Here is a 13381-nt window from a genome sequence, read left to right as displayed (position 1 = left end):
GGAGAAGCTGGCGGTGGCTTTACTAACAGCAGGCGTTGTTCGTGATTGGTTACGGGAGTATATTTGGCTTTCTCTGATTGGTCCTAAGTTTGAAGTGAGGGCAACAGTTAGGGGAGCCGGCTGTTATTGATTAAATCCTGACCAATTTGGGACTTACAGCTACAGAGGTTGTGGTTTGACTTCCTGGACTGATGGCTGCAGATTGTGGGTCAGCGTTCTATTTTTGTATATGGTCTGGCCATTGTCTGTTTATAGATTCAGTCTCTCATTGGTTACATGTGCTGAATTACATTGAATTGTTATCCAAGGTGCTTTGGGGAGGAAAGAGTGGAGGAGCTCTATTCAGAGGGCCTGAGTGTGAGGGAAGTGCGAGTTGCACAGTTGGGAGAGCAGGAGGGTGTTGGTGGGTGGGTGGGGTGCCAAGCCCAGGGGAGGGAAGGTTAGGAATGGGCTAGGATGGGAACCAGTCAGTCCTGTTTCTCTCCCTTCTCTGGCAGGGCTCTGAGGCGGGAGTGGCAGGGGCCTTGTTGGCTCAGGACTGGCTGGGGTTCGAAAGGCCAGAAGGAGGACAGGCAGAGGCCTTGAGAATCTAGAGGGAACACTGGGGCAGAGGCCTGAGGAAATTGTTCTTGCTTTGTAAAGTGCACATGATGTCACTAATCATGCATTTCATAGGCCTCTTATTCACTCTGTCATCCTGAGTCAGAGCAACAGTCACTCTTCAGCCCCAGCCCGGGGGTGGTGGGGGGGGGGAAGAGAAATGGTTGGAGGAGGGAGGGAGTTGTTTTGGGATGATTTACAGTTGCTCAAGGTGAGGGAGCCGAATTCCAGCTGATGAAGAAGATCCTGCCTGTAGCCTGTCTTCCATCTCCAGGGACCTGGCCCTGGGTACGTCTTCAACCTTCCGGTCAAATCCTAAAATGGGTTCCCCATTCTCTGTAGCCCCAGGTAGCAAGTGGCCTATTGGCAGAGGAGACAGGGGAAATGAATTGCATGGATTAAAAAGAAGTTTTCCATCTGGTCGACAGTGTGAGTCAGGTGTGAGGCAACGCTTAGTGGGTGACATGCTGGATGTGAACCGAGGGTGTGGCCTCAATGAAGCGCTCCTTAACTCAAAACCTTTGAAATTGGGGCACTTGGGGTTGGTTCCTGGTCTGTAGGCCACGTGTGCGGGGCCCCACCGTGAGCTGGTGTTGGTCAAACAGGAAAGGGGACACGAGAGGGCAAAAGGGCAAAAGGAAGCTGAGGGCCCTATAACCATTTTCCACAGGGAAGGACTGCAGCTTCCTGATGTGGAATGTCAGTCCTGGGTTGGGGTGGGGAAGAGAAATGTATGGTGGTCCACATTGTCCTGCAAGGATCGCTTTGCCTGAGAGGAGGGTACGCTCTGTCTTGGGGGATTTTAAAGCAGAGGCTATGGTTTTGTTTTGTTTTGTTTTGTTTTTTGGGGGATGTGGAAAGGAGAGAATTTGAGGTTTCTCAAGTTCCATTCATTTCAGGAATTTGATGCAGTCCTTTAAGAGCAATGCAATTTTGGGGTGCCTGGGTGGCTCAGTCAGTTATTCCTCCGACTTCGGCTCAGGTCATGATTTCTTGGTTCATGAGTCCAACCCCCACATCAGGCTCTCTGCTGACAGTGCAGAGCCTGCTTTGGATTCTTTCTCCCCTTCTATCTCTGCCCTTCCCCTGATTTCTCTCTCCTCTCCCTCTCAATAAATAAAATAAACTTAGGGGTGCCTGGGTGGCTCAGTTGGCTAAGTGTCCAACTTTGGCTCAGGTCATGATCCCACTGTTTGTGAGTTCAAACCCCACATCAGGCTCTGTGCTGACAGCTCAGAGCCTGGAGCCTGCTTCAGATTCTCTCTGCCCCTCTCTCTGCTCCCTCTCTGTCTTTCACTCTCAAAAATAAACATTAAAAAAAAAGAAAGGAAGGAAGAAAAAGAGCAGTTTTACATAATGTGGAAGACTTGGGAATGCTCTTCCAGAGTTTTAGCTGGATGTTTTAGTTTTAAGCTTGTTTGTTTCCTCAGGTCATTTGCAGTGTTTCCACATATGGCCACAAGTATATCCTGAGAGACAGGATCTCATGAAGCTTGTGCAGTGGATTTGTTTGGTATGACTGTGAATAGCTGGGGATTAGATTAAGATTTAAATGGAAGCACTCCATTTGGATTTTAAACTACCTTCTTCCCTTGGCAGTGGACACAATCTCTTCATTGTGTTGTCAGAGCCCATGTGCTGTTATTTCATTTAAATCGTTGCTTGCATATCGAAATGCAGAGCAAGGGCGCCTAGGTGGCTCTGTTGGTTAAGTGTTAGACTCTTGATTTTGGCTCACGTCATGATCTCACGGTTCGAGAGTTCAAGCCCTATGTTGGGCTCTATGCTGATAGCATGGAACCTGCTTGGGATTCTCTCTCTCTCTCTCTCTCTCTCTCTCAAAATAAATAAACTTAAAAAAAAGAAAGAAATATAGAGCGAGAATGTCTTGCTCAGGCTGCCACCCTCCATTCCATCCTGAGGTTTGGTCTACTTGGTGCTTAGAGGAGAGGAGGGGGTGGTGAGCAGGGCTGAAAGGGTAAGGACGCTGAACACTTCCAAGGTCTGAGTCAGGTGTTACCCAGAAGGCCGGAAGGATGTGGAGAAGACAGAGGGGGTGATTATGTAAATTAAGGTATTATGGATCCTAGAATATCAACCCCATGAATAGGTAGGCATCCGTCCACACAAAGATACTGCTTTGGGTTTTTGCACAAGTGCAGTTTTCCATCACCCTCTTCATTAGTATAATTGGGAGTTGGCTAGCTGTCACTATTTTCATTTATTCATTAACGGAATTGTTGAGTGGTGGTTATAATAGCATCTAACATATTCTAATTGCTTTATGTCTATTAACTCATTTATTCTTTATTCCTCACAACAGCCATATGAGGTGGGCTTTTATTATTCTCACATTCAGAATTATAGGAAACTGAGGCACAGAGACCTCTCAAGGATTACACAGTCAGCAAGTGGCATAATGTCTCTTCCCCCTGCTCTTAACCACCGTGCCAAATAGCAGGCACTGCATCTTGCATGACCTGTTTCTAACAATAATTGCAACATCAACGGAAAGAGGCATAAATATTCATGTAAATTAGCCCTTTGTTTAGTGCTTTAGAGTTCATACAGCATTTATATGTTTCATTTAATCCTCGTGACACAGTTCCATCTCACAGATTAAAACTGGAGGACTGACAGTTTAACTTGCCTGAGATCACCTAACCAGGGAGCAAGAGAGAAGTCCTCCAGTTTAGGTGGAGACACCAAAAGCTGTCTCGTTCTCTCACTGTTGAATGTGATTTTAGCTGGCTTAGTTGATAAGGCGTGCTGAAGGGAAGTGAATCTAGGTCGTCCTTGCTGGGGGCACAATAATAGTAACAAAAAGGGCTTAGCCTTTTTGTCTGTCTAGACCTTAGAGTCCCCATTGTCTCTGCCGGTAATTCTAGGTATCCCTAGGGTGGGGGATGGGGGTCCCTCACCTCCGTAGGAGTGCCCTTGGTTACTGCATGGCGGCCACCTCTTCATGACAAAATTAAGTCATCCTTGGTATGGATGTGAAGCTGCCTCCCTACACCTCCCCCCGCCCCTTCCCCTCATGCAAAGGCATGGTAGTCTTTCTTTTGGCCTGGAGAATTCCCATTCTTTGGAAATATCTCTGTCACCTTGTCCAGCTATGCTGTGCATCAGTTTAGACTGATGAAAGATCAGTGGTGAAAGATCTTCAGTGTTGCCTTTTCTTTCCCCAGGATTCTGACCCAAGTCCATGAGGTTGAACCAGACTTGCAGTGCTGTTAGTGTGGTGGACCACACTAGGAGCTCCACCCAGGAGCTTCTGGAAATGCAGATTCTCAGGCCCCACCCCGTACCTACTGAATGAGAATGTCTGGGGATTCTGGTGTTCCCCGCCTCCCCACCTCCCACCTGGGGATTCTGTTTTAACAAGCTCTCCCAGGTCGGGTGACCAGCTGTCTTGGTTTGTACCTTAATGAGGTGTTTTCTGGGTCATAGGATTTGTAGTATTAAAATCGGGATGAAGGGGTCACTCCACCTCTATGTGATTCTTAACTGAGCTACAGGCTGGTGAACAGTGGAACTGTTGTGTGCTCAGATGTGGCCCTCCCCGCACTGTCTTTTCTCCCCGCCCTTGGATTAGAGTTGTGCTTCCTGCCCCTTTCTTTAGGATAAGTTGTTTTCCGCCGCCCCCCAAGAGGCTACTTAGTTCCTCAAGCAATTAGAACTCAGAAGCTGCTGTGTAAGGCCCTACAGACTAGGTTAATTATGGCTGAATAACAAGATTTAGCTGAAGTCCTTCTTCCTCTGGAAGCTGCTTTCCCTTCTGTAGGTAGTCTGAGAAGCCTTTGGTAGCCTCGTGTACATCTTGTCTTTTTTTTTTTTTTTTCCTTTTTTTTGAGACACAGAGAGACAGAGCCTGAGCAGGGGAGGGGCAGAGAGAGAGGGAGACACAGAATCGGAAGCAGGCTCCAGGCTCTGAGCTGTCAGCACAGAGCCCGATGTGGGGCTCGAACTCACAAACTGAGATCATGACCTGAACCAAAGTTGGATGCTTAATCGACTGAGCCACCCAGGTGCCTCTACATGTTGTCTTCTTTGCTGGTATGGGGAACAGACATTTATTGAACCAAACATGCCAAGTACTGTCCTTTTGGGGTTATACTTTGCTAAATTATTCCTAGTGGGTCATTAAGATAGGTACCCTAATGATGGGGTTTTGGGGTGGTCGGAGTTCGGAGTCGACGGCCAAGAAAGAATTCTTGAAGACATCTTTGGTGCAAAAAGGTGATTTTATTAAACTACGGGGACAGGATATGTGGGCAGAAAGAGCTGCACTGGGGTTGTGAAAAGTGACTATATACCTTCAGGTTAGGAAGAGGTTAGGGACAGCATAAGTCTCTAAGGTATTTTGGAAACAAGGTTTCCAGGACCTTGAGGGGCTAACTGTTGTTAGGAAAACGTCATTTAGTATTGCTTAGTAAAACCTCAGTCATGAGACACTTGAGATACATATCAGGGGCCACATATTTGGAGTATAATTGCCAACAAATACTTGGGGGTTAAAGATAAAGGACGTTTGCAAAGGAATTTTTATGTGTTTAAGGAGACTCAGGATCCTGGGGAGGGGGGGGGCAGTCAGGATAATGTTAAGCCAAGGTTCTCTTTTGCCCCTAGCAAAGTGTCATCATTGAGGCAGCTGAGCTCCTACAGGGAGGTCGCTCTGCCTGTTTCAAGGACTTGTCATTGGGCTGTAGGCAGTAAGGGAATTTAATTTTTCATTTGCCTTTGTTTCCCACATTACCATGGCAAGCACTTAAACTCCCTTACATCTTGATGAGGCTGATATTAGGGTTCCAGGAACGTAAACTGAAGGAGACTCCTGGCCTGCAGGATTGTGATCTTTTTCAGTCAACCATTTGTTTTCTTTCCTTTCCTTTGTTGTTGGCCAGCCAGGAGTGTCTGAGGAATATCACACACATCCCACCTAGGGGATGGGGGATGGGGGATGGGATGCTGTTAGTTTATACTTTGCCCTCAGCTTGTCTTATGTTCCCTCATCACTAAGGGTGAAGTCTCAGATGATTAGGGAGGGGGCAAGGACTTTGGAGCCCACTTAAACTCTTCTGCTCAAAATGTGGTTCCCCTGGGAGCTTGTGAGAACTGCAAACTATAGAGCCCCACCCAGACAAGCTGAATCAGAGCCTGCAGTTTAACATTGTCTGTCCCCAGGTGATTTGAATGCTCTTTAAAATTTGAAAACCCCAAAGCCCTTGTTTTACAGAAGAAAAAACTGAGATCCAGAGAGGTTCAATGATTTGTTAAAGGTCATACAATGAATCAGACTCAGCTAGATTTAGGATTCAATTTGGAGTCTCAGGTCCAGTGCTTCCTTCCCCCTGCCCCCCCACCCCCCCACCCCTATCTGACTGCCTGCTTATAAGGCCTTATTTTGTCTGGTTCTGTTTATTGAATGAACTTGAACTTAATTCAATTTATTTAAAAAACTTTACATTCTGTCCTTCACTAATTCAGACTGGACTTCCTTTAATTTATCTGAGTGGGTGGCACTACTTTATTTCTTAATTTTTTTGTGTGTGTTTATTAGATTCAATCAAGGATTGAATGAAATAATCCTTTTCTATCTGATACAAGTTTCTGGAACTGGATGTATAAAAATGCTTCCATGTTTATAAAGACAAATATTCCATATAAGAAAACAACTCAGACATTTTGTCATTTTGTTGTTGATTTCATTAATATGGTATTTATTTCTGTTATTGCATAATACATACACAGAAGAATGTTCATCATTATATGGTTGATCACAGTGGATTTGTGGACTTGACCAGGATCCATTTTTTCAAAAGTATTTCCAGAATTTTGGTTGCGTGTGGTTATGAATTGACAGTGTCCTACAGCACTGTTTAAAAATGTTATATGTTAAAATGGTTACATATATTTACCTGATGGACATTTAGGTATGGGGATGCATTCTCACTTCAGCTCTGCCTGTTGCCCCTATAATCCGGAGCCTCTCTGGTCCATTTCTCCAGGTTGTACAACTCTGTTCTATTCCAGGGTTAGCGAGGGCAACTGGGTATCCCATACTCCTTATCCGTATTTACGCCTAGTTCCTTCACATTGAGCCTGTCCCTTACTCCTCCCTTCTAAAGTGCTCAGTGGCCCCAATTCCTGAGCCTTTTGGGGTCAGCTCTTAGTTCCTCTTCTCAGGACATTCCCGTACGTCCATCTCTTCCATCTTATGAAATATTGTTGACATCCTCATTTGCCATCATCTTGTCTGCCAAAGTTTATGCCTTTCTGGTCCTAGATGTCATTCGGTGTGTGTGTGGGGGGGTGGCTTTGAGAATGTATTAAATCTGCAGTGTTCAATTGGAAAGTCATTTGTAATAGAAAAACCTTTTAAAAAAATGTTTATTTTAAAAAGAGAGAGAGAGAGAGAATGAGTGAGAGAAGGGCAGAGCAGGGGGACAGAGGATCCAAAGCAGGCTCTGCGCTGCCAGCAGTGAGCCTGGCGTGGGTCTTGAACTCACGAACTACAAGGTCATGACCTGAGCCAAGGTCGGATGCCCAACTTACTGAGCCACCCAGGTACCCCTGTAATAAAAAAACTTTTATGTGTATTTTCTTACAAGCTCTTTTTTATTCCTAATGTTGTGTGTTTGCATATGCTTTTTTCCTCTCCCCAATTTCACTGAGTTATGACTACCAGTCTTTATGATGCACTGACTTTGGGGAAAGGTTTTTTTTTTTTTTATCCCAATGAATTTGAATATAGTTTTTTTCTTTCTTTTTTAAAAGATCTTATTTTTCAGTAATCTCTAAACCCATTGTGGGGCTTGAACCCACAACTCTGAGATCAAGAGTTGCATGTTCCACTGACTAAGCCAGCCAGGCGCCCCTGATTTCTTCTTTACTACTTCCTCACCCTCTCCCCAGATAAACCTCTATTTTCTTTTAGGAATTTATTTTCCCCCTGAATTTCTTGCATTAAAATTCTAAGGGGTGTGTGTGTGTGTGTGTGTGTGTGTGTGTGTGTGTGTGTGTGTTTCCTGGCTGGCTGCTTTCTTTCTCTCTTTGAAAGTACCAAACCATGAAAAACCCAAAAGTTTCTGCAGTAAATACCTTCTTATATCTAGTATTAAACATTCAATTTTGCTATCCTCTTAGTCCTGAGAATTTTTTAAGAGACTGTTCTGCAGTTCCCAAGTAGGTTTTTTAGGGGGGACACTCATCTTTTGTTTTATTTTGTAGTCTTATCACATGGTTACATGGTAGTCAGATAGAATGTCCTCTACAATCTCTACCTTTTTTTGCACCTTGTTGCATTTTTTTGTAATGGTCTGGGATATAACACATTTTGTAAATATTCCGTGGTTAATTTCATATCCCTTAGTGATAAGCAGTGGTTTGTCTCATTTCTGTGATATATTTGTTTTAAAAGAAAAAGCAGGCATGGTTAATGAGCAGTACAGATCTTCCTGAATTTATGATTGGATTACATCCTAACTTGAAAATCTCCTAAGTCAAAAATGCATTTCATACTCCTAACCTATTAAACATTGTAGCTTAGCCATGCCTACCGTAAATTCGCCCAAAACAAGTTTGCCTACAGTTGGGCAAAATCACTTAACTATTTTATACTGAAATGTTGAATACCTCATGTAATTTATTGAATACCATACTGAAAATGATAAACAGCATGGCCGTGTGGGTGCAGAATGGTTCCTGAGCATATGGGTTGTTTACCTTTCTGAGTGCTCGGCTGACTGGGAGCCACAGCTGGCTGTCACTGCCCAACATCATGACAGAGGGTCCCTGCGTATCACTGGCCTGGGGAAAGATAAAAATTCAAAGTGTGTTTTCTACTGAATGTGTATCACTTTTGCTCCATTGTAAAGCTGAAAAGTTGTAAGCTGAACCATCGTAAGTCAGGGATTGTCTGTCCTTGGAAATCTCCCTGTCTCAGTTGCTTAGAGCAACCTGAGGGCTAAGTCTTTATTAGCTGGGTGGTAATGGGGCCAAGGCTAAGGTGGAATTTCATGCTCAAAGACTGTCCTCATTAGGCCACTCCTGAAATTACAGACACTCTGAGGACAACGTGATATCCCACATAGCCTCAGGTAGAAATTCTTGATCTTGGGGCATATATGGATCACGGTCTGGTAGATTTGTGCGTGTGTGTGTGTGTGTGTGTGTGTGTGTGTGTGTGTGTTAGCCTCACACATTTTTGCTGCCTATGTGAGTAATTGGGATCTGGTCATCTGGCTGGGACCTGGCTATTATCTCAATGGCACTTTTTTTCTAAGTTTATTTATTTTGAGAGAGAGAGCAAGAGTGAGGGAGGGGCAGAGAGAGAGGTGAGGAGAGATAGGATCCCAAACAGGGTCTGCACTGACAGCACGGAGCCACACGTGGGGCTCGAACTCACGAACTGTGAGATCATGACCTGAGCCAAAATCAAGAGTTTGACTCTTAACCGACTGAACCACCCAGGTGCCCCTCAATGACATTTTAAACACATTCATTTTTTTCCCTAAAAGAAAAAATGATAGGGTAATAGATGAGTTCTTCTGCCTTCCACTTGCTCTTTGAGTTGTAGCAAGTAGGATTACAGGTTCCTTTATCCATTTGGTCAATAAAAGTATATTGAATGTTTTTATACTGTGCCATGATGATATGTGGGCAAATGACATAATCCCTGTCCTTGAGGAGAAGCTCATTAATAAAATGCAGCTGGGAAGACAGAGCTGGAACAGTGTATAATAACAAATTTACATGGTGGATGTGGGAATTTACAAGGGTTAGTGGAGCACAGAGGAAGATACATTTAATTTTCCCCAAGAACGGAGGAATGGGGAAGACCCCAGGGAGAATGTGATGTTTAAGGGGTGTCTTGAAACAGGAATGGGTGCAAGCTGGAGAGAGAAGGTGGGATAGGCATTCTAGTTGAAGGGCAAACCATGACTACAGCATGAAGTAGGACAGTGGCTAGCATGGGTGGGAAAAAGGGGTCGTTGGCCTCCTGCCTAGAGAATACTGTGTGTGGTTTGGGTTTGGAAACAGTGAGGCTTGGAGGGATTAGCTTAGAGTCGGACTGTTAAGAGCTTTGATTGCCAGGTAGAGATATTTGCACTTTACTCTGTGGTCAGTGAATAGCTGTTTTGTTGCAGGTTTTTAAGGATGGGATCAGATCTATCTTTTATAATTTTGCAATTCAAATTTTGGTTTTTCATTGTAAATGTCTACTACCCAAAATAGGACTGAAGTTTTCTTTTCCTGGGGCACCTGGGTGGCTCAGTCGGATAAACGTCCGACTTCTGCTCAGGTCATGATCTCACAGCTCATGGGTTCGAGCCTCATGTGGGTCTCTGACAGCCCAGAGCCTGGAGTCTGCTTCGGATTCTGTGTCTCCCTGTCTCTGCCCCTCCCCCACCCATGCTCTGTCTCTGTGTCTCAAAAAAAAATGTGGAAGTTTTCTTTTCCTGAAATATACAATTTATGATTCAGGTTTAGATGTCTGTGCCACTTGCCACAAACATGCTACCTGCAAGCAAACAGAAGGGATGAAGATGTGTATTTGCAAGTACGGATTTGTGGGCAATGGGAGGACTCACTGCGTTGGTAAGTTCTGAATCCCGGGTCAAGATGAAAAGTTGAATCAACTAATAAGATTCTCTAGTATTAAAGAGCTTATTACTTCCTTGTGGGGAAAACGTTGTTTTGTTCACGTGTTTTTCTTACAAGAAGTTTTGTCTGTTATAATACTCCTTTCCTTTAGTGTTTCCCCGAACCCCTTTCTTTAGCATTTCCAAGGACGTATCTTTCAATGTTAGAGGGTTGTTGAACTTGAATCTCTGGCAACTCTCTGACCTAACACAAATTTGAAATGTTTCAAGTCTTGAGTTTAACTTAACTTGAATGAATGTTGTATTCCTAAATTTCTCCTGGTTGTTTTGGTGAAAACGATGAGTATTAGTACCCTGAGGAAAAGCAAAATACAATTGCCTATTGGACTTCTTGGCTAATTGGTGAAATACTGTTGCTTAGAGTCTTATGACTACCAGAATCCATCCTCCAGATTTTTTATAGTTGTAGCCCTTTGGGGTGTTGGGTGTCTTAAAGGAATACAAAGACCTTTAGTCTAGAAGTGTCTAAGATTATTTTTTGCTTCATGGTGTCCACTATGCCATGAGAGTTGGGCAATATCCAGGTTCAAGCCCAACTCAGAGAGAGGGAGAACCTCACAGCATATTTATAATAGTGAATGTTGGGAGAACACAGTTTTCTCCCAGGAACCTTATTACGTGCAGTACAAATCTTGATAGTTGTGCACTGACAGTGTATACAACCTTGTTGTGATATCTTTGGGTTTTTTCTTCCTAAAGAAAAATAATAATTCTGAGTTCCAAAAGTCATATTCTACTTCAAAGATAACATGCTTTCACAGTCACACATCACTGCCCATTCCTGCAGACTGGAATGGTGTCACCTTTGACCCTCTTTCTTTAGGATTCTGTCCGGAGAATCGTGGCTGCCTTGCAGTCTGAGGCTCCTGACGCATTTCCCCCACCCCTCTCCTCTGGCAGATGGCTGGCAGGGGCTTGGAAATGAGGTTGGAATCCGGCATGGACAAGCTTTTTCTGTTCCTTCCCCTAATACAGTCCCCCTCCCATGTAAGCCACCCCACTCTCGATTCTTCTTTGACTTCTGAGTAGAAGCTTCTCCTAATGGGATGAAGGGGCTTTATTAATTCATGTGACACTCGCTCTCAGACACTGGACCCTGCGTATCCCAGTACTTGGCCTGCTGAGACCACACCGTAGCATGAATACGTGTCTGCCAGGCCTGCTGTAACCTGGTGTTAAGTCAGGGGACCCAAGAAATTTAGAATTCTCTACAAACCCAGTGTCCCTGCTGGGGAAATCTGCAGGGGAGACGAGTGTCAGAAACAATAGCAAAGGGCAGGAATATGCCATTTTGGGTCTGAAAGCCCGGTGCAGTGCTCATAAGCTGGGCTGGAAACTTGGCCTGGCTGTGACTTGAGGGTTCTGTTTCTCTACCGTTCTGTGCAGATTTCACCGTAGACGGTTTTGACAATGAACTGTGTTCCATGTTCAGTTACATTTCCAAAAAGATAATGCCTATAAGGAAAATGAGGGGGAAGAAAAAAAAAAGGAACACTGGATTTTGGGGAGGGTACTTTTGAGTTGGCAGTAATTGAATGCAATTGTGAGACGCGATTGAAGTGCTTTGAAGGAACCAGTGCTGTAGTGAAACACCAAATAACAATCCGAAGAAGTTGATGACCTCCCCTGCTCCCCCCAAGACAAAACAAAACTAGCTGGATAGATCAGCTCTGAAAGAATGAATAAGAAACTGGTCACAAGAGTTCTGATGGTAGAGTCCAGGGCAGAGTCAGCAAAAGTCTGGCCTGCAGGCCAAATTTGGCTGCTGCCTGTTTTTGTAAATAGAGTTTTATTAGAACACAACATTGCTCATCTGTTTACTTATTGTGGTGGCTGCTCTCGTGTTCCAAAAGCATGGAAGCAGAGACTGATGATGGGTCCTTCACCGAAAAAGTTTGTTGACCCCTGAGCTACGGAACAGAGACAGGAGGGAGGTTTACTTTCATTTTACATCCCTGTCAAATTATCGAATTCAAAATATTCAGGGCAGGCTTCTGTGGGCTCATCAAGCTCCTCTCTTTCAGCTCCTTCTCACTGGGTGACTAATATTATTCACATGGGTCATTGACGATTAGCAGGAGCTGTTATTAGCCCTGCTCCCGGATGAGGCTTAAGCACTAATTCCATTGTGTTTCCTGGTAACTCAGAAGTAACGAATTTTCCGGTTAATCACTGGATGCAAAATCGTCCTATTCTGCCTTTCATGAAAAAAGCAAGAGAATGGTTGGTGGAGCTGGAAAAATGGGATGCTGTGGATTCGTTTCCCCAGGCCTATGATAAAATCTTTTTAAATACGGAGAAGTTGAAAAAGAATCCCCTTCGCCCAGTCTTCAAAAAAGATGAATGATCAGATTAAGATGTTGGGTTTCTCTTGTGGTTTTGTATACACCTCGTGCACGCTCCAAGGGGCCCGTGCCCTATCATGTGAGAGGCCTGGTGAAAAGAAAAGAGGCTGGGGGATGGACCACTGAGACGTTGTCAATGCAATAGCAACTCCTGAGTCTGTAGCACAGCAGAACAGTCTGGGTTGTTGAACATGGTATGGATTGATAGCCCTTTCTGTGTGTTATTTCAATGTATCAACAGATAAAAATGAGTGCCAGTTTGGAGCCACTGTGGTCTGTGGAAACCACACATCTTGCCACAACACGCTCGGAGGCTTTTATTGCGTTTGCCTAGAAGGATATCGAGCCACGAATAACAACAAAACATTCATTCCCAATGATGGCACCTTTTGCACAGGTACTCAAGAAGGGGGCTGCAGGGATGGCATCCTGGTGATGGCGGACAGTATCTGCGGTGGGGAGGAGGGAGGTGGCTTGGCTGGGACAGGGTGTGATTTAAGGGAGGAACCCTCCTTTGTTTAGAAGGTCCATGAGCAGGGTGCCTAAGTGGCTCAGTTGGTTGAACATCTGATTTTGGCTCACGTCATGATCTTGTGGTTTGTGGGTTCAGGCCCCCGTGTCGGGCTCCCTGCTGACAGCTTGGAGCCTGGAGCCAGCTTCTCATTCTATGTCTCCCTCTCTCTCTCTGCCTCTCCACCGCTCATGTTCTGTCTCGCTCTCTCTCTGTCTCAAAAATAAATAAACATTAAAAAAAATTAAAAAAAAAACTAG

The 13381-nt window shown here is 44.5% G+C and overlaps 1 protein-coding gene across 15 annotated transcripts in view; it reads left to right on the top strand.

Annotated features, from left to right (window-relative positions):
* SUSD1 (sushi domain containing 1) overlaps positions 1–13381 on the top strand; it is a 299394-nt gene that overhangs the window by 16564 nt on the left and 269449 nt on the right. For all 15 annotated transcript variants that reach the window (XR_013551693.2, XR_013551696.2, XR_013551695.2 and 12 more), the window contains 2 exons: positions 10087–10200; positions 12852–13007. Coding sequence is in view for 12 of the 15 variants with exons in the window: in XM_078436588.2 (XP_078292714.2) it covers positions 10087–10200; positions 12852–13007 (270 nt within the window). In the remaining 3 variants the exon portion in view is untranslated. The remainder of the gene's footprint in view (positions 1–10086; positions 10201–12851; positions 13008–13381) is intronic.

Source organism: Panthera onca, chromosome D4 (assembly GCF_046562875.1).
Source record: "Panthera onca isolate mPanOnc1 chromosome D4, mPanOnc1 haplotype 2, whole genome shotgun sequence".
NCBI classification, from domain to species: Eukaryota; Metazoa; Chordata; class Mammalia; order Carnivora; family Felidae; genus Panthera; species Panthera onca.
Note: the sequence above shows the minus strand (reverse complement) of the source record. Positions and strands in the feature narration are given on the sequence as shown.